The 23226-nt window shown below is 42.1% G+C and overlaps 1 protein-coding gene across 2 annotated transcripts in view; it reads right to left on the bottom strand.

Moving 5' to 3' along the window:
- Positions 1-20609, bottom strand: part of sik2a (salt-inducible kinase 2a) — a 135737-nt gene extending 115128 nt beyond the window's left edge. Inside the window, exon 1 of one of the 2 annotated variants that reach the window (XM_048615514.1) lies at positions 20093-20609. In XM_048615514.1, the coding sequence (XP_048471471.1) occupies positions 20093-20227 (135 nt within the window). In that variant the 5' untranslated portion in view covers positions 20228-20609. The remainder of the gene's footprint in view (positions 1-20092) is intronic. The other variant, XM_048615515.1, reaches the window with a different exon arrangement.
- Positions 20610-23226: the final 2617 nt, after the last annotated feature.

Here is a 23226-nt window from a genome sequence, read left to right as displayed (position 1 = left end):
CACTTTGCTAATAATCAGGAGCCTCCCCTGCTCCGCTGCCAGGTCTGGCCGCTGCCCCACCAAGACTCCTCCTCCAGGACATCACCGCCAACCAGAAGACGATGAAGATGATGAAGAAGAAAGAAGACAAAAAGGGGATGGGAAGAAGGGAGGACGCAGCCAGTCTGGAGCGGATGAGCCCAGGAGCCCAAACACTGTCTACCTTGCCTGTGCAGCCTTCTTGGAGGAATATGCCAGTGAAGCATTGATTTCATTTGTACTAACTTTAAGCTCTTCATCTTCAATTTAACTTCTTCCATGGACTTCTGGCACTCCATAACAGTATTCCTTCCAACCACATGTTCCTACACACCCTCTACACTTACATCAGCCAACTCAACCCTCACTCTGGGAAAGGCAGTTTCTTTAGTTACTTTAGAACTGCCTCCCTCTAATCACTTTCAGTATTAGATTCTCACCTGCCTTCAGAAGTCTCTACAGCCTCGAATCCTACTGAACCCCTCCAAGCCCTTCCTTCTCCCTTGTCTTCATTCTGCTGCACTCTAAAGCACTTTCTGTACACATGAGAGAACTTCAGGAATGCAAGTTGTGGTAATTGCAAGTGCCTTTAATTGCAATGAGTTTGACAACTTTCCAAGTAAAATTAATGTTCAGGGAGTGGTGCAGAAATGACAAATGCTGCATTGATGTAGTTGACATGTTTCATGGATCAGACTGCAGTTCAAACCCACACTGGTTAATGATCACCGTACGTTGGCCTCTGCGGAGTGAGCAGTCATTTAGATAAAGTACTGTCGATGCAAACAGACATATTTTGCAATACTTCTATAGTGAGCTAACTCAATAATGTACAAATAGGAAAGTTCTTCACTCTAATCAACTTTCAGTTCTGCTGCTCATACATACATTAAAACTATTGGAAAATATTAAATTTGCTAGTAAATCTGTGTCAGTACTCAGAAACTTGAGGTGATATAGTATTTCATGTTTTTTAAAAATTCATCCATGAGATGTGGGCATCGCTGGCAAGGCTTGCATTAATTGTCTGAAGGGTAGTTCCGAATCAACCACATTGCTGGGGTCTGAAGTCACACATAATCCAGTCCAGGTAAGGATGGCAGATTTTCTTTCCTAAAAGATTAGTGAACCAGGTGGGGTTTCCCACCTCCCCCCCAACCTCACAACAAATGACTGCGTTTACATGGTCACCATAAGGCGACCTGCATATTCCAGATCTTTATTGAATTCGACTTTCACCATCTGCCACGGTGGGATTGATACCCATGTCTGCTGACCATTTACCCAGAGTTGTGGATCACTAAGCCAGTGGTATCACTGTTACGTCACTGACTGGCCATTTGGGAATATTATGTTGTAGACTGCATGTCGCACTATTTTCAAATCCCTCCATGACCCTGTCTTCGCCCCATCACTGTCATCTGTTTCATCCCTACAAATGGATTTCTGCATTCTTCAATTCCGACCACGTGCACATTCCCAATTTTCATCTCTTTTAATAGCAGCCACCTCTTTAGCTGCCCGAATCCTGAACTCTGAACTCTAAAGAATCATCTCCCTAAATTTTTCCTTCCCCTTTGATAAAGAATTAAATCCAGATAAATATGCTAGGTGATGCACTTTGGCAACACATGATGAATGGTAGGATCCCAGGAAGCACTGAGGATCAGAGGGACCTTGGTGTGCATGTCCACTAGTCCCTTAAGGTATCAGGACAAGTGAATAAAAGTGGTTGAGAAGGCATTTGAGATTCTTGCCTTTATTAGACAAGGTAACAAAAATTTAAAAGATGATGCTAGAACTATATAAAAAGGTTGGTTAGGCCACAGCTAGACTATTGTGAGCAGTTCTCGAATCTACATCGTAGGAGGATGGGATTGCTCTGGAGTGGGCGCAGAGGAGATTAACCAGGGATATCACTTGGACTGGATCGTTTTTGATGAAGAGATTGGGTAGTTGAGGCTGTTTCTCCTGGAGCAATGGAAACAGAGAGGGTGGAAGATAAGATTGAGATGTATAAAACGATAACAGTCACAGATGGGGGAGGGATCAATGACCAGGGGTACAGATTGAAGCTATGGGCATGGGCGAAAAACAAACTTTCACCAGAAGCTGGTGGGAATCTGGAACTCACTGCCTGAAAGGGTGGTAGTTGTAGAAAGCCTCATTACACTTAAGTAATAATTAGATGCACATTTGTGATGCCGATGTATTCAAGGCTATGGGCCAAGGGCTGGAAAATTGAATTAGAATAGTTAATTTGTTGTTTTTGACTAGCGCAAAAAGGGGCTAAGGGCCTTGTTTTGTGCTGTAGACCTCTAATGATTCTATAAGATGCTCCTTAAAAGGTACTGTTAAATCAACCTGATCAGACATATTTTGACACACCTTTGAAGCATGTAGGACTTGAACACAGGCCTTTAGCCCAGACACTATCACTGCAACATGTGAACTCTCAGGACCTCTGTTCAACACTATTTCCTTCACCAGGTTTCCAGTCAACTGTCCTAACGTCACTCATTTAACTGTGTCAAATTGTGTTGGAAAGCAAGCTAATAAAGCGCCTTGGGATGTTTCACTACATTACAGATGTTATATGAATAAAAGATGTTTTATTTGTCAAAATGTTGAAAGATTACAGTATTTAATTAGAATTAAACATTGGAGAGGTAATTGTTGGGAAGTGCCACACAGAGTACAGAGCCCCTCAGACAGTAATACTGCTTGCAGTGTTTGACTTAGATTGCTAGAGGTCTTAGACATATCCTGGGACTCCATGCTGGGAGCAGCAACTTGCTGGCTTACACTCCGAGTTCACACAGGTAATTAAGAGGTTATCACTGTCGCGTAAACACTGCTCAGGTTCATACAGCTGTCAGTTAAAAGAGTACAGGTGTGTTGGCTCTGAGATTTGTTTTTCCAATGAGTTACTTGGAACCCTTAACACTTGCAACACGAATCTGAGGGTGACACTTAAAATGTGTCAAGCAGGAAACATGCACCAGATTCACTATTTCAATACACCAGAGCATGCTCTGCACAAAAATAAGCTATTTCAGCCCGATTGGTCTATGCCAAATGTTAGGCTGCACACAAGCCTTCTCACCCAAACTACTTGATCCTAGTTCATCATGCAATGAACCAGTTTCCCCTTGCATGCATTTAAATCAATGCCAGTGTTGCAACTCCTCCATCGCAGAGGCTTTGCCTGCAAATGCAAGTACTTATTCGAACTTGCATGTATATAATATTTCTGTCTGTGTAGAGTCCTTCCTGAAGTTATTGCAATGTTTAACTGACAGCCTTGCTTGGCTAGCTGTAGGTCACTCAGCACTGAACATAAATGTTCTCAATTGTAAAAAGAAATGCAAAAAAAAAAAACTTCCCATTCGATCATATTTGGCTCAAGTCATTTCACTCCTGACAATAATGTACTTAGTTCACCGAATGCATGCACTGCTTCATTTAGAAGTAAATCTCGCAGCTTGGAGGCAATTGTAGAATATTTCAACAAGACAAAACAAATCGCCCAAGTTTGTTCTTGGCCACTATACTGAAATAAACTTTGCCTTGCCTTTTCAGTGCATCAGATCATCTCTAGAAATCCAGCGAACAACCAGTTTTGTGCAGATTTGCATCACCTGCAAAACTGTTACTGTGATGTAAATGGTCTGGTTTGATTGGGAGCTCTTGGTAACAGCTATTGGTTCACAGGATTCGGGGTGTAGGATAGAGAGAGAAACGAAAGAGATATGACAAAAGTGAAGTTGAACCAAATTCTGAAACTGAACTAACAAAAACCTCGTGTCAAAATGTGTGATTATTTCCAAAATCATAATACATGCGTGGTAAAAACAATTCATGAATGCTGGTAAAATTACAGTTCTATTTTCTCTGCTTCTCCCAGGGAGTTGCATGATTGTAATGGGTGCGTAGGAGGTGGGATCTCTTGGGGGTTGACAAAGAGAGAGAGGGGGTAGCAAAGAAGACAGGCAGAAGGAGGAGGGAAGTAAAGAGATATTTAGTCGTGTTATGGTCATTCTAATTGACAGGCTTTAGGGACCAGCAAGCCTTTTACTGCCAGTCAACTATCTACGCTCATATGAATTTAACATTGACAAAACTTTATGAAGACTTCATGTACTATGTACTCCTTTTATAAATCTCATCCTATCACACTGCAGTTCCTTAATAATTAATCTAGCAGATAAGCAGGGGGCAGGTAAATACCCTTTTGATATTGTATCACAGAACTGTTACAGTAAAGGAGGAGGTCATTCAGTCCACCGAGTGTTCCAGCCCTCCAAAGAATCAACATGAAATAGAATCTTCAGTGAGTTTGAGTTAATTTGTGATCTCAATATGCATGAAAAACATGGAAATCTTGCTTAGATTTGACTGTTTGTGAGGCGTTTGTCCATTGTTAAATGCAGCAGTGCACTTTTAATCGCTTTTACTGTGTAACTGTCATTCGAGTGATATTCTGCAAATTGGCTCCCTTCCACACACAGAGGGGGAAAAAAAGGGCATTATTTACACAATAGAAACTGATTTCAACCATAAAACTACAACTGAATAAAAATGTGCAATCCAGGTGCTGTCCTTCTGCTCTTGTATCTCAAGATGGAACATGCACTAACATTTTGTCCTGAAACCAATCACGCTGATTCTGGGGCAATGAAGATGAGCTCTAATTTCTTTAGAAGAACATTTACGTCATCGGGTGAAACATCAAGCATATCTTTGGAAATCAGGAGACTAGGCATACATAGTGACATGACCTTCAACTATTAAAAGTTAGTTTTAAAAAAAAAAAACCCAAGATTATTTCATTGGATACAAAACAGAACACATGCCAACAGTGCAACTTTGTTCCAGTGTTTTATGAGCCTTTTCCAATCATTACTTAGATAAAAAGATTGACAAAGGGCAAAAGGGAGAAGAAACAAAGGCCTCAAAAAGGTCCGTCAGTAAGATAAGTGTATTCTCCAAACAGAAGAGTGGAACATGGAAACAGTACAGTATAGCACAGCACAGGCCCTTCAGCCCATGATGCTGTGCTGACCTATTATCCCACTAAGATCAATCTACCCTGCATACCCTACATTTTAGTATCCAAGAATCACTTAAAAGTCTCTAAAGTATCTGACTCCACTACCACTGCCGGCAGTGCATTCCACACGCCCACCAGTCTGTATGAAGAGCCTACCTCTGACATCTCCCCTACACCTTCCTCCAATCACCTTAAAATTATGTCCCCTCGTAATAGTCACTTCCGCCCTGGGAAGAAGTCTCCAACTATCCACTCTATCTATGCCTCTCATCATCTTATATACCTCTATCAAGTCACCTCTCATCCTTCTTCACTCCAATGAAAAAAGCCCTAGCTCCCTCAACCTTTCCTCATAAGAAAAGCCCTCCAGTCCAGGCAGCATCCTAGTAAATCTCCTCTGCACCCTCTCTAAAGCTTCCACATCCTTCCTATAATGAGGTGACCAGAACTGTAAACAATATTCCAAGTTAAGAGATAACAAGGTGTAGAGCTGGATGAACACAGCAGGCCAAGCAGCAGAGGAGCAGGAAAGCTGACATTTCGGGCCTAGACCCTTGTTCAGAAATGGAGGCTCTGAGATAAATAGGGAGAGAGGGGGAGACGGATAGAAGATGGATAGAGGAGAAGATAGGTGGAGAGGAGGCAGACAGGTCAAAGAGGCGGGGATGGAGCCAGTAAAGGTGAGTGTAAGTGGGGAGTTATGGAGGGGATAGGTCAGTCCAGGGAGGACGGACAGGTCAAGGGGGCGGGATGAGGCTAGTAGGTAGGAGATGGGGGTGGGGCTTGAAGTGGGAGGAAGGACAGGTTAGGGAGGCGGGGACAAGCTGGGCTGGTTTTGGGATGCAGTAGGGGGAGGGGAGATTTTGAAGCTTGTGATACCATTGGGCTGCAGGGTTCCCAAGCGAAATGAGGTGCTGTTCCTGCAACCTTTGGGTGGCATCGCTGTGGCACTGCAGGAGGCCCAGAATGGACATGTCGTCTGAGGAATGGGAGAGGGAGTTGAAATGGTTTGCGACTGGGAGGTGCAGTTGTTTAGTGCGAACCGAGCGTAGGTGTTCTGCAAAGCGGTCCCCAAGGCTCCGCTTAGTTTCCCCGATGTAGAGGAGGCCACAACGGGAACAGCGGATACACAGTATACCATATTAGCAGATGGGCAGGTGAACATCTGCTTGATGTGGAAAGTCTTCTTGGGGTCTGGGATGGGGATGAGGGGGGAGGTGTGGGGGCAGGTGTAGCACTTCCTGCGGTTGCAGGGAAAAGTGCCGGGTGTGGTGGGGCTGGAGGGGAGTGTGGTGCAGACAAGGGAGTCACGGAGAGAGTGGTCCCTCCGGAAAGCAGATAAGGGTGGGGAGGGAAAGATGTCTTTGGTGGTGGGGTCGGATTGCAGATGGCGGAAGTGTCGGAGGATGATGCGTTGGATCCGGAGGTTGCTGGGGTGGTACGTGAGGACGAGGGGGATTCTGTTTTGATTGTTATTGCGGGGAGGGAGTGCGAGGGACGAGTTGCGGGAAACCCGGTCGAGGGCGTTCTCGACCACTGAGGCGGGGTGGTGGAAGTTACGGTCCTTGAAAAACGAGGACATCCGAGATGTACGGGAGTGGAATGCCTCATCCTGGGAGCAGATGCGGCGGAGGCAAAGGAATTGGGGATGGCACTTTTGCAGGAAGGTGGGTGCGAGGAGGTGTATTCTAGGTAGCTTTGGTAGAGGGTGGGCTTGAAATGGATATCGGTTTCCAGGTGGTTGCCAGAGATGGAAACAGAAGTGTCCAGGAAAGAGAGAGGTATCAGAGATGGTCCAGGTGAACTTAAGGTTGGGGTGGAAGGTGTTGGTGAAATGGATGAACCGACTCCCACAGCTACCTAGACTACACCTCCTCCCACCCACTGCTGCAAAAATCAGTGGGTCATACTTGGAGAACAAAGGCTGCCAACAGTACCTCCTCAAGACTACTGCAATAAACCAAACAAACCACCGGGGCAAAATAACCACCGCCTCACATGGAATTGCTTGTGCCCATTTTTGGCTAATAAACCATCTGAAAAGAGGCAATTTATTTGAGTTATAGCAGTCAGGTAATTGCACTTGAGGCTGTTTGTTTTTGCAGTTGCAAGCCACCCCTCACAGACTGATACCAAAGTGGCTGCAAGGCAGAACTTGCTATGCATTACCAAGAAATCATGTGAACTGGTGCTGCAAAAACAGCCAGAACTAGATCACATGCCCATTAAACATCGCATCTGCAACTACAGAATTGTACTGTTACCTGCCTTTCTGGATGGAGAGACATGGATAATGTGCAGCAGAGACCTCAAATCCCTGAAGAAAGCTCATTGGCAGAGCCTACACAAAATCTTGCCAATTAAATCAGAGGGTAGATACTCCAACATCAGGGTCCTCACCAGATCAAACATCCCAGGCATCAAGGCACTGAATGGACTCACTCACTCGGCTGCATTGGTCAGGCCACATCACTCCTGCACCTGACAAGACTTTCAAAATATAGATCCTTCCTCAGAGCTTGCTCACAGCAAGCTGTTAACAGCAGGACAAGAGGAAATGCCTCAAGGCCATCCAAAACATCCCTCTGAAAAATACAACATTCTCACCAAGGCGCGGAGACTCATACCAAAGACTGTCCAAACTGGAGAAACATCCAAGAAGGTGCCAACCGTTTAAATCCTGGAGCATCGGTGGCTGAAGGGTTTATAAAATCATGAGTGGCATGGATAGGGTGAATAGACAAGGTCTTTTCCCGTAGGTGGGGCGAGTCCAAAAGCTAGTGGGGCATAGGTTTATGGTGAGGGAGCAATATTTAAAAGGGACCTAATGGGCAACTTTTTCACACAGAGGGTGGTGCGTGTATGGAACGAGCTGCCAAAGGAAGTGGTACGGGCTGTTACAATTACGACATTTTAAAAGGCATCTGGATAAGTATATTAATAGGAAGGATTTAGAGGGATATGGTCCAAAAGCTGGCAAATGGAACCAGATTAATTTAGCATATCTGGTCAGCATGGATGAGTTGGATCAAAGGGTCTGTTTCCATAGCTCTATGGACACTATCTGGGAGGTGGAAGGCAAGCACAAAGAGCAGAAGAAGTGTATTAAACCCAAGCATCCCACCCACTTGCCTCAAAAACAATTTGACAAGCCCTAACCAGGGAAATTTTCAGGAATGTTTATGTCATCTCTACGGCCAACAAAAAGAGCGAGGTGCCTGGCAGCTAATTCCAATGACTGCAATAGGACATAATATCCATGGCTGCATTTAAACAAGAGGCCAACCCCAGACTGTTCATTCACTCGGAGGATCCTGTTGTACCAGTCAAAAACAAAATGTATCCAAAAGCTCTTCCCAGTTTGGATTTTGATAAAGTTTCTAATATTGGCAAAATAGACATTCCAATATTGGTTCACATCTTTCAGCCTTTTACATCTTTAAATATTTTTAATAATGTTATTATTGCTGCAGTCTGTGTCTGTATGTTTTCAAAAATGGCAAGGCTAGCCTTTGTTGCTCATTGCTAATTGCCCTCAAGAAGGTGGTGATGATCTACTTTCTTGAACTGCAGTAATCCACATGACATAAGGACATCCAAAGGGGCTGTCAGATAGGGAGTTATGTGTTAACAATCTGGACAAAGGAACTGAGGGCATTGTTGCTAAGTTGGCAGATGCATATAGGTGGAAGGTAGCGTTGAGGAGGCAGGGGGGATGCAGAGGGAACAGAAACCAAAGATGCTGGAAAAGCTCAGCAGGTCTGGCAGCATCTGTGAAGAAAAGTCAGAGTTAACATTTTGGGTCTGGTGACCTTTCCTTACAGATGCTGCCAGACCTGCTGACCTTTTCCAGCAACTTCGGTTTTTGTTCCTGATTTACAGCATCCGCAGTTCCTTCGGTTTTTATTTAGGCTGCAGAAAGAGTTGCTCAGGCTAGGAGAGTCAGCAAAGAAGTGCAAATGGAATACAATGTGACAAAATGTGAGATTATGCACTCTGTACAAAGAATAAAGGGGGAAAGGTTTCAGAAATCTGAAGCACAAAGGGACATGGAAGTCCTAGTTCAGGATCCGCTTAAGGTTAACATGCAGGATCTGTTGGCAGTTACAAAATCAAATGCAATGTTAGCATCCATTTCAAGAGGGCTAGAATACAAGAGCAGAGATGTACTGCTGAGGCTGTATAAGGCACTGGTTAGACCACATTTGGAGTATCGAGAGTAGTTTTGGACCCTGTAACATAAAGGAAGGATGTGTTGGCATTGGAGAAGCCCAGAGGAGGTTTACAAGAATGATCCAGAGATGAAGGGCTTATCATACAAGGAGCAGTTGAGGATTCCAGGCCTGTACTTGATGGAGTTTAGAACAATGGGAGCAGGGGAGAGAATACTGAGAGACCTGAACAGAGAGTGGACACAAAGAGGTTTCCACTAGTCGGCAAGACTAGGACCAGAGGGCACAGCTTCAGAGTGAAGAGGAAGAATTTCTACTCCCAGAAGGTAGCTAATTTGTGGAACTCAGTGCCACACAAGGCTCTGGAGGCCAAGTCATTAACTGTATTTTAGACAGAGATGCATAGGGGTTGAGAAACTTCAGCCATGATCAAATGGCACAGCAGACTTAATGGGCTGAATGGCCTAATTCTGCTCTATATCTTAGCATCTTATAGTTTCAGGACTTTGACCCAGCAACAGGGAAGGAATGGTGATGTTGTTACAAGTCAGAACGATGTGTAGATTGAAGAGGGATTTGCACATGGCAGTGTTCCCATGTATCTGCTGCTATTGGTGACAGAAATCAGTAAATTTATATACCGATGTTAAAATTAATTTTGCAATCTTGAGAAATAGTGGGCTCCTTATGAAAATTAAATACACTAAATTTACTGCCAAATGTAATCACTCTCTTCTGTACAAACAACTTTGATTATCAAAAGTTGAAGTATGTAACAGAGCTTGTAGTTCTTGAGTCATACCACATAGAAAAAGGCCTTTCAGCCCACCAGGTCTATGCTGACCAACAACTTGGCCTATGATGCACCAGCATTTTAAGTAGTATCTGGATGAACACTTAAGTGTTGCAAAAGGACCTGCCCCCACCATTCTATCAAGCAGTATGTTCTGTATATCTACCACCCTCTGAGTGAAAGAGGTTTTTCTCCTCCAAACCAAATGCTCCTCACCTTAAACTGATGCCCTCTAGTCTTAGAGGCATCTGCCATGGGGAGATTCTCACACTCTACTCGGTCTATGCGTCTCAATTTTGTATACCTCGATAAATCAGATCCCACCTCAGCCTCCTCTGTTATAAGGAAAACAAACTCAGTCTCTCCTCTTAACTGAGATTTTTCTATCCCAGGCAACATCCTGCTGAATCTCCTCTGCACCCTCTCTAGTATAGTCAAATTCTTCGAATAATGTCACAACCAGAACTGTGCACAGTATTCCACATAGACCCTAACCAATGTTTTATAAAATAGCAACAAAGATTTCTTCACTCTTACATTTCACGCCTGGTTAATGAAGGCAAGCATCCTGTATACCGTCTTCACCACCCTGTTTACCTGTGCTGACACTTCCAGTGACGTATGGACTTGTACACTAAGGCCCTTCGATCCTCAGCACTTCCTAGAGGCCTACTATTTACTGTGCAAGAACAGCACCCAGGCAGTGACTTGAGCTCCAGACCATCGGATTAAAATTCTGATGCTCTACAAACTGAGCTAAACCAGATTCCCTTGAGCTGTCATGAGCTAGAAAAAGTATTTGCTCAATTAAAGAGAAGTAAATATCCTTTAATTTATAAACAGTCCTATCACGTCATTGAAATTTACGTAAATTTCACAGTTTATTTTGTTGGGAAGCAGCGATTCATTATGTAGCTGGTAAAAGCAGTGTCTAATTGAGCTGCATAGACTTTGATGATCACAGGGGTGGTTTTGGGTGGGTGAATGTGGCCAGGAGTGACCACACCCACCCCAATCTGAAACATTAACTGTTTCTCCTTCCACAGATGCTGTCAGACCTCCACAGTATTTCAACCATTCTGTTTTCCTAATGAACATCATAGGGCCGTTCTGCCCTTGGTTTAGATTCCAAACTGGATGCTCATATTGACCCACGTTAGGAAAGGTAAATGGTATTCAATGGCCATTGGGTATGTGCATGCGCGTGCACATGTAAGTAAGGTAAACACATATTAACTTCTGATGAAGTCACAAGTGGGGGTTATACACAACAGCTCACTACCTCTGTCAACTCAGTAAGAACAGGTACTGGAACTCAAAAAAAAAGTAGTCAAGGGCATGCAGCAATACTATAATGAAAATTCTGCCTCTCTTTCTCTAGATGTCGCCAGACCCATTGAGCATGTTCCAGCATTTTCTTCAGGAAGAGGGTGCAAATTGAAAGAAGAATAAAAAAGTGAAAAAAAGTGTAATTTTTAAAAGACTGATTTTTTTCAAACCTTTTCTCTTTCTAAATTGTAATTTTCAATAAATAAGCCCATTTAAAACAACAACAGCACCAGAATGTTTACAATTTTTTTAAATGAGTTCTAGCAGGTCAGAGAAATATTAATTTCCCAACTAGTGGATACAAGAACAAAGAGACACAGTCTAAGAGAATTATCACATGGGTTATCACAGCAATGGGATGCTTTACCACATGCCACCGTGAAAAAGGAATTTATAAGTTTTTTCTTTTTGAAATGCTAAGTGTTTGAAAAGCAAGAAAAGGATATAGGGGTTAAATGTTATGGAAGAGACTAAAGGAGATTGTTCCAGTTGAAGGGCATTCCAGCTGAAGCAGAGGTTTCATGAACCAAATGGCTTCCTCTTGTTGTGGTATTTCTATGATAAATCAAGTTCAAACATGAGGAACAAAATCACCAAAATATCCAACTGGCATTAATGTTTCCTATAGACCACACCTTTACCAAAATCTTTGAAGGGACATTCGATTTATTATTGCCACATGCACCTAGGTACAGTGAAAAGTTTTGGTTTGCCAAGATACTAAAGCACACTCCAGTTCAGTACTGCTGAGGGTCTGGACATCCTTATCTGAACACAACCAGCTAATCCCATACATCTGCTTGAAGTGGGGTGCAAGTGCCCAGCAGTCTTTAACAAAGCAGTAAGTTCAGCACAAAGGCTCTCAATTCATTCTTCTCTTCTGATTTTACTCAGGATTTATAGTGAACAGAATGATTATTCTTGGCCTGTCCGGCTCATACCTCACATTGCTCAAATCAGTATGAAACAAAGAGGTTTTTAAAAAAAGGTCAAGTTTTAAATTTGTGGTTCCAGCTTGACCAGGGTCTTGTCCTGGTTCACAGGAAAGGCAGAAAACACTAAGCTGATCTTTAAACTTAAGAATGTGCCTATTTCCTACCTGTACTGTTTTTTTAAGAAAAAAAAGGTAAAGAAGTACGACACAACCTATGGATGCAGAATATTTTGGTTCCTCTGCCATTAGTTAAAATCAAAGTTTGTCAAAAAGTTCTGAACTGCAATATATTGAACCAAGCTTCTCATTATTGTACAGAAAAATCAAACATCCAGCTGCTGGTTGACTCGCCCTGCAGCTTAGATATCCAACAAGGGTTGGGAAGGGTCTGGTCACGATGCTCCAGGCATCAGGAGTATAGTGGAGCCCTGATGAGAAACATCAGAAAAACAGATCCCTATTTACTCTTTGTTACCAGCAGAAGTTCTTCATTCCTGCAATCAATTCGCAGGAAAAGAAAGTAATTTTCAACTATTAAAAGAAACATGTTTCTAAACTTGAGGATAATGCCAGATGATCATCTCCAAACTCCTTCCTCATTATACATTCTTCCCATTATGGGATATGCACACAGGCAAACAGCCCCATATCACCTGAATGCCAATTTTAAATAACCATTGAACATTAATGTGATTACAATCTCACTTTCACTTCTATTGCAAAATTCTGCAGAATAAAAAAATTCAACTCAATAATTTTAGGGCAAATTCATTTTTAAAAAAAAAAAATACATCAATATGTTATAACAAGGTGTAGAGCTGGATGAACACAGCAGGCCAAGCAGCATCACAGGAGCAGGAAGGCTGACGTTTCGGGCCTAGACCCTTCAGTTACCAGCCTAATTCAAATACTATCAAATTACACTAATGATTTATAGTCGGTATTAATTTCCCACACAGAGATACAGTAGTTTTGTTGGCATGACAAGAGATTGCACTAACCTGGTTGGAAAGAAATAAAGCCAATTGCAATACTGGAACTAGTTACTTTATTCAACACTATTAAACTTCACTTCATTGATAGTGATTTTCTTTCAGCTGATTAATGACACATCCATTGAATCATGTAGCTGTCTGATTTATAGTTTCATGTTACACAAATCTAGCTAGAGTTGCCTCAGCAAACAAACCACAAACAACTTTGCAACCTCTTCCTACGCACTCACCAAACCTTTCAACCAGGATATTCATTACTATTCCAATTGACCATAAAATCTTAGAACTAGTTTAAAATGGCAAGGTAGGTCTTGTACAAAGCTGCTCCACTTGCAATCAAGGCAGCATACAACTCAGCCACAGATCATGTTTGTACCCAGCTTCTGCTGATGTTGCTCATCTTAGACAAGATGACAGTAGGGGTGCTATAATTAACCTTCCTACCAAGGTAGCCTGGTGTGGGAAAGGATACCTTGCTCTTGTTTACTATGCAGTAATCTCTGCTGGAAAGGATATAGAATCAAACTCAAATGTATTACCCCACAATGATCCAACATGACCATGTGAAATTTAATCCCACTATTGTTGCGTCAAACAAGTAGACAATTCGGCCCATTAACCTTACAAAAAGACATGACTACAAATCAAGCCATTCCCTCATCTTCTCCCTGTAGCCATGCAATTTTCTCTTCAGATAATACCGTTTTGAAAGCCATGTTTAAGTCTGCCTCCATCACCCTCTTAAGTAATGTACCCCAGATCCTAAACATTGCACAAGAACGATTTTCCCCATGTCATCTCTGGTTATTTTGCCAATCACCTTAAATTGGTGTCTGCTGGTTCGTGCCAGTGGGAATAGTTTTCTCTTGATCTACAATGCCCAGACGCTCCATTATTTCAAGCACCCTTATTAAGTTTTATGTCATCTTTCTCCAAGGAGATCAGCTCGGTTTTGCCATTCTATAAACACATACAACTGAAGTCTCTCATTACTGGAAACATTTTCATAAATCTTTTCTGCATCCTTTGCAATGCCTTCACATTCTTCCATAAAAGTGTTGTTTCCAGAATTGGATAGAAAATTCTAGTTGGGCCAAATCAATGTTTTATTAATATTCACACTAGAGAATGACCAGTAGGAGTCCACATCCTTTTGCAAAAACAAACTACAAAAGAATTACTATCTCTGCATTAAAGTATTTAGAAGTTTCAGTATTATACAATTAGTAAAAATGAACAGGATTAAAATCCATTGCAGTTGAAGAGAAATCAGATCACAATTAGAAATAGTTCCACTCAATCCAATTCTACCATCTTCTTACATAGGAATATATTGCCAGGATCTCTACTTCCAAAACTGTATTCACCAAGCCCTTTTCTGAAAAAAATTAATTTCATCTTCATGTTGCTTCTGCAAAGTACAACACAGGTTTGAACCTCACTTGTGAAGTACATATATACATCATTGGTGCTTACCATCTTGATTTGATTTATTATTGTCACATGTACTCAAGTGGAAAGCTTTGTTTTGTGGGCAGTACAGGCACGCTATAGCAAACAAGGATATACAGATCATAGAGTGCTTAGACAGAGTGAGGCATATAACATTATGGCTGCACAAGAGGTGCACAAAGCATGATCAACATTATTTGAAGTTGGAGAGGTCCATACAGCAGTCTAATAACAACAGGGACAAAGCTGTTCAAACTTAGGAGAGTCACAATGTAATGTTATCACAGCCTTTCTATACAAGTCCTTATTTCAATTCCACTGTCTATTCCATACACTGCCCAGTTTGAGTTTCAATGTTATTGAGTGACTTTGGAGCAACAGGGTTCTAAATAACATGATCATGGGAATCACTAAAATTGTTCTTTCAAACTGCAAACACAATTTAAATAAGACATGATCGGAACAGATGGCTTCTGAAAAATTACACCCTTCTTGTACCCACGGTTTAGATAGGGTCAGTGACATTCATGTTTATTCCAAATTAGTTACTGGAAACACAAGCTGTAACATAACGAAACACTGATTCACTAGTCAATGAGAAATGATAAATATATACTTCCCATTTCTGATACACTCACCAAACCACTAAATAATAAATGTTCCTAGATCACACTAACACTAGGGGTCCGGTAATGTGCTCTGGAGAAAGCATTTCAACATTGTTTGGGAAGTAACTGGACATCGTACAGTCTGCTTTGCTGGTGCATAAAAATGACTTTTAAAAATTGTGTTTCCTTTGCCCCTGTTGCTTTATGTTGCACTTTTTGTTTTAAGCTGAAGGACAGATTGTTTTCAGCAATTTGCCATCTTTCTGTCACAAGCTCACCACATGTTTGAACTGAGGGAATGACTTGATCTTTTTATTTGAACTTTTAACCCAGTACGAACAGAATACGGTTAGAAGCAAGAATCTTACTTGAACATTGACATACCCCTTCTCTGACAAATTTACCGAACTAACTTCAGGATACAGGATTAATGCAATAATTCTCTTTACAGCACCAGATGAAATTGTAATGCAACTCATACATTGTACAGAAAATCTAACTGTTGGTAATGTACAGGATAGGAGTCAGATTATATATGAACTCATATCTAGATCACAGAATACTGTAGGTGGTTAGTTTAATATCTCCATTTAATTTCTTTTTTAATTCACTCAAGGGACGTGGGTGTCGCTGGCTGGGAAGCATTTATTGTCCATCCCTAGTTGGCCTTGAGAAGATGGTGGCGAGCTGCCTTCTTAAACCGCTGCATCCATGTGCTGTATTTAGGCTCAACACTGTTGGGGAGGATGCTCCCGAATTCTGTCCCAACAAGAGTGAATGAATGGTGATTATATTTTCATGTCTGGATGGTGTGTGTGACTTGGAGGGGAACATACATGGTAATTTGTCTTGCACATTCGAGAGCAGAGAAATGCATTACATCCTACTACATTGCAAGATTTTAAAAAAGTGAATTCATTTTAGCATCCTGGTATTAATGCAAAATTTGTTTTCAATGTATGTTCCAACTACTAGGAGATTTAGATGAGGAGAAAAGAGAACTAAATTATTTCAGTTTTAGATTTGGAAATGTCTTTGAGGAATTGTGTGTGTGCATCATGAGGGTCACCCCACAAGACTAAGAGGGAGACAGTGGCCCCAGGCAGAAGTTTCCCAGTATATGTCTTTTAACCCCAGAGGCTGGTCCCAGCAGGATGACAGAAACAAAAAGCACTAGACATGCAGAACCTTCCTCATTACAGGTTTCCCACAATAACAGTCAACTAGCCTTTGTTGCCTTGAGGACTCTTCCAACTGGGGACTGATCCAGCTGTTGATAGCACTCAACTTCGACAGACTGCAGAAAAATTCCATTCCTGCAGCATTTTAAATCTAGAAACCAACTAGACACATTGAGAATATAGGGCTGTGCAGAGAGTGACCAACATTTGCACAGGCCTTTTGCAATATTTTCCTTGCATTATAGATAAGAGGGCTTCACTTTTATACCCTGGTAAACTATTCCAATTGAAGGATAATCCCCAATTTGCAGAAGTGCCTTATTCATTTCTTAAGCAATTTACAGATTCTGAAGAAACTGACGTCCCTAACACAAATGACGGGAAAAAGAGGAGAAAAATCACTAAGATGTAAACCCTTAGCTAAAATCTAGCCACCTTGCTACCAGATTTAGAAAGTAAATTTAACATACAATTTTCCAAATTTTTGAACGTCTTCGCAATTCAACTGTAACTTAACATCAACTATGTCACTGCATTAAGCCCTATATAAAATGGGGGTGGGAGGGGTATCGAGGTGGGAATCCTTAACACCTTGTATAATCGATTTTTGTCCACAAACATTCGGCTGAAATTCATACGCATGATGTTAACAATTGGGCAGTGGGGTTGATTTAAACAATACACATACACTACTGCAAAAAAATAAAAACAGAAAAACACCGAACCAGGTCAGAGAATAATGCGAAGGCAATTGAGAGCCCTTTTTTTTAGAAAAAAGTGCCTCCTCACTCCTAAACATGTTTCTTGCCGATAAGATGCAATTATTCAGAAAAGCACGGTGGGGTGGGGATAGGTGCACCTTTCACAGGTCGATTTTACATCCCTGGGCATTCCTCGTAAATTGTCAGTTTTGAGAGGAAATACTTCTGCAAAGCACTGTAGAAGCTTCACTACTCATCCTGCTTATGTTTCAGGGATGACTGCACTTTCATCCTCGCTGAAGCTAGCCCCTTCATTCCAAGACATTGAGATGATCCAAATTAAAGAGTGCGTTTGATGTTTGCCACTCAACCAGAGGCAGCATCTTTAGTACAAAAAAGAGGGGATGGATGGAGGGACGGAGGGAGGGGCTGTGATGAGTGCAGAGGGAAAAAAACCAAGCATTTGGAACTCTCAGGTAACGTGAACACTCCCACCCGCTGGTGACAAACTGAAACAAACCGACTGCACCTTTTAATGTTGAAAGGCTTTGCAGTTGTATTGAATTTTGAACCTGTCTGGAGAGCAGCCGGGGTATGGGGTAAGGGGGAAAAGGGAGCCGTTTATCATTAACCCCCGAGTAGCACATTAAATCAAAAACTCACGTTGCCACAGGAGCTTGAAAACTGATGGACTTAAAAGATAAAGTTGATTATTTTCCCTATTCATAAAACTGCCATAAAATTCATAAACTATTAATCCGGAGAAGATTTTAAAAAAAATGTTTTCAAACTGAGCGGGTCCAAGAAGGCATTTTTTTCCTGCAGCTTTTTTTTTGAAATACGGATAGTTTCGGGTCAAATTTACACCGTAACGTGTCGCTATACTGCTCCAAGTATCATCAATTATTGAAAGGGGTTCTACCCGTTGGAAATCTGAGCTCATTCCAGGGCGCCTCTCATCTTCTCCATCCTCAAACACCCTTCGCGTTAAACAACAGTCCCAATGTAATCCCCCAACTGTAAACAAATCGCAAAGCCTGAGAGAGACGCGTAAAACAAGCAACATTTCAGTCCTTGTGCTTGCCTTTCCTACAACATATATCGAATATCTTTTTTTTAAAAAAAAGAAAGTAATTTTAATATCGTTAACTGGGCAGTCAAATGAGGTCATTAAAAAATGTACGAATACAACGTTCAAACCCTCAGACAGAAGGTTTCACACAAAATATTTTGTTTTATTCCAGCCTCTGTTGGAAGGGTACTTTTCACATTACAGTAGTTAAGGCAGTGGCCTTTGACAATAGGTAAAGCAAAACGATATAGTGTCTAATATTCCGGAATTCTGACATTAAAAACGTTTTACTGACCGACCCACCACCCCACCCCATTAACCTAATTTTTCCCCAAAAGTTTTAGCCAGCCTCGACCTCTCTGCTGTTTGCGATTTTCTCACTCCTAGGCACTACAAAATCCAGCAAAAATAATCAATTCTCTCGCAAAATTATTTCTTCCAACCTGCACTGCAATTCATTCTAAAGTTCGTTGAAGTATCATTCCGAACAGGATTAAGATGCAAGGGTTTTTAAGTCATCTTGTTGTTTCTCAGCTCGCAAGGTTAACTATGATCGAAGCCAATTTCTTTCTGTTCGAGCTTCAGGGAAATTGATTTTGTTACAAGGGGATCTGCAGTCAGTCGAGATAACCCTGAGGAGAATTCCAAATGCGGGACTCGGCCTAAAGTGGATATCATCTCTGTTGGGCAAATTGTGTCAGAAGAGACTACAATAGCTGCTACTTGCTACAAACATTTTAACTTGCTACATTACTGGATACATGAGTAACACAGGGTAGGCGATTTTAAACATTGTTGCCTTTAACCTCCTCATTATTGCAAAATAACCGCCTTACATTATGTGCCTGACATACAAAAAAAAACCAGACAATTCTCGAAATCAATTACATTTTGTATCATACCAAAAGGCGACTGACTTCAGGGTGAGTGTAAAACATTAACAGTTTGGACAGCTGGTTACAATAAAAAGTGAAATTAGGAACAATATTGTCAGAAACCAAAAATTTAACAAGTCACGCTTTTGAGCCCAAAATAAACACATTTCATTGTTATTTTTTGCTAAAGGACTCCGCGGAACTCTTTCCAGATATTGCATTCACCTACACGATTATGCATCGCTCTTCACAACCAGAGAAGTCTACCTACTGCTGAAGGTGAATGTGTTCACGTATAACCCGGAGGGAGAGCAAGCATACGATTGCCAACAGACCAACGTGCACGAGTGCTTGGAATTAATGTTTCCATACAAATAAACAATATTAAAAACAAACATAAAATTGCCAACACATTACAATGCAAAGAGCACTTAAAAAGTCTATTTCCTATTTTAATATGTACAAGTGAGCGGAGTTGTGCCCCTTTTGCAGAGAGAACTTGGCAGCTCAGATTTGAATGTCCCTGACACGAGCAGACACACGACCGAATACGAACCAGGGTCTGGGTCTGCTGCTCAAACACCGCGACTGAGGAATTCATAGCGTCTCATTCCAGACCAAACCTGAAGCCCAAACTGTACACATTTTCAGAAACAAGGAGGCAGTAAAAGAAACATTTAAAACATCGGTTTGTTGCAAGTGTATATTTGAGGGGTTGGGGAGGCAAGTTCTTTGAGATGTTATTTCTAAAAAATAAAACTCCTGGACATGCCGCCAACCGCACTCCCCTTCCTCATTCGGCTGGGATTCAAGTCTTCCCTTTTCTGTCGACACACGTATAAAAAGGAAAAGGTAAAAACAGAGGTGAACAAAAGGCTTCATACATCATTCCCCCAACTCCCCACTTACCTCAGTTTTGGTGATGCGGTGTCTCGCCAGTTTGACGACGGCGAAATTCCCTTTGCCTAAAGTGCGCTCGATATCGTAGAAACCCACCCGCACAGGCGCCCGATGCAGCTGACTCGGGCAATCCGCCATTACCATGCTGGGAGCCGGTATAAAACAGCTACTGCACTCATATATACAACACTGCACCCACAACAACAAACACACCAAAGTTAGTTTCTCTCATGTGTGTGTGTTGAGAAGGAGGGGAAGGGGAAAAAAATATATTAATTTTGAAAACAAAACAGGATCTATGAAGTGGTATGCGGATACTTTAAGGGGAAGGTGTGTGTTGGGGGGGGGGGTAAAGGAAGAAAAATTCAAAAAATGGTGGGTGGAGGGCGGGAAACTGGATAGTCTCAACCCCGATCTAAGAGGCAACAAAAGGGAAATAAGGTTCCAAGGTCCCGGTCGTTGCAAGAGGAATCATTACTACCCTGGCTGACGCATATTGACGTAAAAAACTCCGGACTAATGTGTGCAGAAGGCGGGTTCTGGAGCTTTTTCTCACAGCCCTGCGAATTTATCACCATGGCAACCCTATCCACCTTTTACGTCAGAGACAGCCACTTCTATTCTCGAGGTTGTCAACTTTGAAGTCTAAATACTGCCACAGCGCTGCTGCCGTTTGTAAATAATGTGCTCTCTCTCTTGCTCTCTCCCTCCCCCTCCAACAGGATTCAACCCCTAAAGCCTGGGAGTTTCTGCTCTAACTTTGCATTTGCAGCCTGATCTGGGATTTTTTCTTTTGTTTTGTGCGCGCCCACCACCCCCCCAGACCCACAGACCCAAATTTAAAAATTGAGCACCCAAAGGGAGTTGGAGACTTTTTTAAAATTGCTTTCAAGTAACTTCCTAGTTACAAAGTACATCACGTGGCAGCAAATTGGATGTTCTTTTTTCAACAAAAAAGGAACAAATGTTTTATAGCAGCTAGTCATCTCAAAATCCAGACTCCATGCATTTCACCCTCCCCCCAAACACACGCACACACACATCAGGGCACATGGTGATGTTGGAGGTTAGCATTATTGCCCAACTCTATTTGAATGAGTTCCAATTACTCTTTGTTCTGCTAACCTTGCGTGCTCGGAAATGTAAAAAGAAGCAGTCCTGCCGCGAAAGGGATGTTTGTTTCTATAGCGCCTTTCACGACCATGGCTATCCCTATCTTGCAGCCAATGAAGTAAGTTTTGAAGTGCAGCCACGAATGAAAATGTGGGAAACACAACAGCCAGCTTACACATGGCAGGCTCTCACAAACAGCAAATATGTGATGATAACCAGATTATCTGTATTTATAAAAAAAACAAAAGAACTGCGGATGCTGTAAATCAGGAACAAAAACAAAGTTGCTGGAAAAGCTCAGCAGGCCTGGCAGCATCTGTGGAGAAGAAAACAGAGTTAACGCTCCACAGATGCTGCCAGACCGGCTGAGCTTTTCCAGCAACTTTGTTTTTGTTATCTGTATTTATGATGACTCCTCTTCAAAATAGCTTCATGCACAGTGCCGAGCAGGCAAGGAGGACTCTTCTGGCATTGTCCCCACCTCTGAGCGAGGAAACTTGTGTTCAAGTCCCACCTGCTCCAGAGATGTGTAATGCCGTCTCTTAATGGGTTGATTAGGAAAATGTACCTCTCAGGCCAAACAGGGCTTCAGTTTAATGTCATATCTGAAAGAGATCACTTCTAACTATGTAGCACTCCCTTTGTACATCGGTGAGTTTGTTACAGTCAAGTCCTGGAGTAGAAGGAAACTGAAATCAATGTTCAGATTCAGAGTCAAGAGGGCAACCAACTGAGCTACAGATGACATGTGACTGAGCTTGCCAGTAAAGCCTGGTTGCCGAATGTAAACGCCTCTTGCCTGCAGGTATCGTGTAAATATAGCCCGTTTGTTCTACCAATAACACACTTCATTTCGGAGGGTGGTACAGTCGAGAGGTGATTAAAAAAAAGACGCCATTATGGTAAAGATTAAAGGTATATTCAGATAAGCTGGGTGAAATATTAAAAACATTATCTTAACAGGGGGTTTGATCTCAGTGAATTCATCATTCTCCATTATGCATGTGAAAACATGTCTAATGTACTGAACTTAGTAAAACAAAAGAACTTTATCAAACAGTGCAAAATGCGCACATTTCCTCACATCATGGTGCATTTCAAAATCTATGAAGTATTTTAAGTTATAACAGGGAAATAAATACACAAAAGTTCTGATGACAAATATTTCCCATAGTCTAAGAAACTTCTGTGCGCAGAATCGTTGCCACATTGTACAATAGCAACAACAACTTGCATTTATGTAGCACACTTAACATGGTAAAACAAGCGGAGGAGCTGGATTTTATAGAGATGTTGTGAGTCCCATCTGTTGCTTGGTTGATGGGAAGAGACCCGTGATCCTCCTTTGACTTAAGTGGCACTGAGACATCCGGCCACCGGTAGGACTTTCCCTGGATCAAGATCTACCTGCCAAAAGCTGCTGGCCAAGCAGAGGCCAACAACTCTTGTGAACAGTAGCTTCACTATGGAGGTGCCAATTGCTGCCAGAGACAACTAGAAAAAGCCCAAGAGTGAGAACAACAAACTACAGATATGTAATGATGGGAGGGGTTTGGGTGGCAAGGAGACGGAGTCAGATGGGGGTGTGTGGTGGGGGGTGGGGTGAGTCAGCAACAAGGGCTGGGGAGAAAGCTCCAAGCAGACAATCCCACCTTCCCGATGTCACATCTTTCAACTGTGCTTTGACAGACAGAGCCAACACCCTCTAGTAGACCACAAGCTGTCTCCACAATTTTACCTGTTGTGTGTGCAGCTTATCAACAGGCCATCTGCCACTTGGTTAATACCAATGGTGATGGAATGAGGACCTTAAGTGGATTTATTGCCCATCTAATTTCCATAATTGATGCCAGGGCAGGAGATCCAAACAATTGGCTTATGTCCTGAAGACATCCTGGCAGAGGAAGAGAGGCAGTGGGGTTCTGGCATGTCACCACCCTGTGTAATTAAATGCCCTCTGCCTCTGAACACACCACGAAAGAGGTCATAACATTTCCACCCAAGCTGTTTCACAGATACATTATCAGACA

The sequence above is a fragment of the Rhincodon typus genome, chromosome 32 (assembly GCF_021869965.1).
Source record: "Rhincodon typus isolate 14 chromosome 32, sRhiTyp1.1, whole genome shotgun sequence".
In the NCBI taxonomy this organism is placed as follows: Eukaryota; Metazoa; Chordata; class Chondrichthyes; order Orectolobiformes; family Rhincodontidae; genus Rhincodon; species Rhincodon typus.
This window is presented reverse-complemented; position numbering and strand designations above follow the sequence as displayed.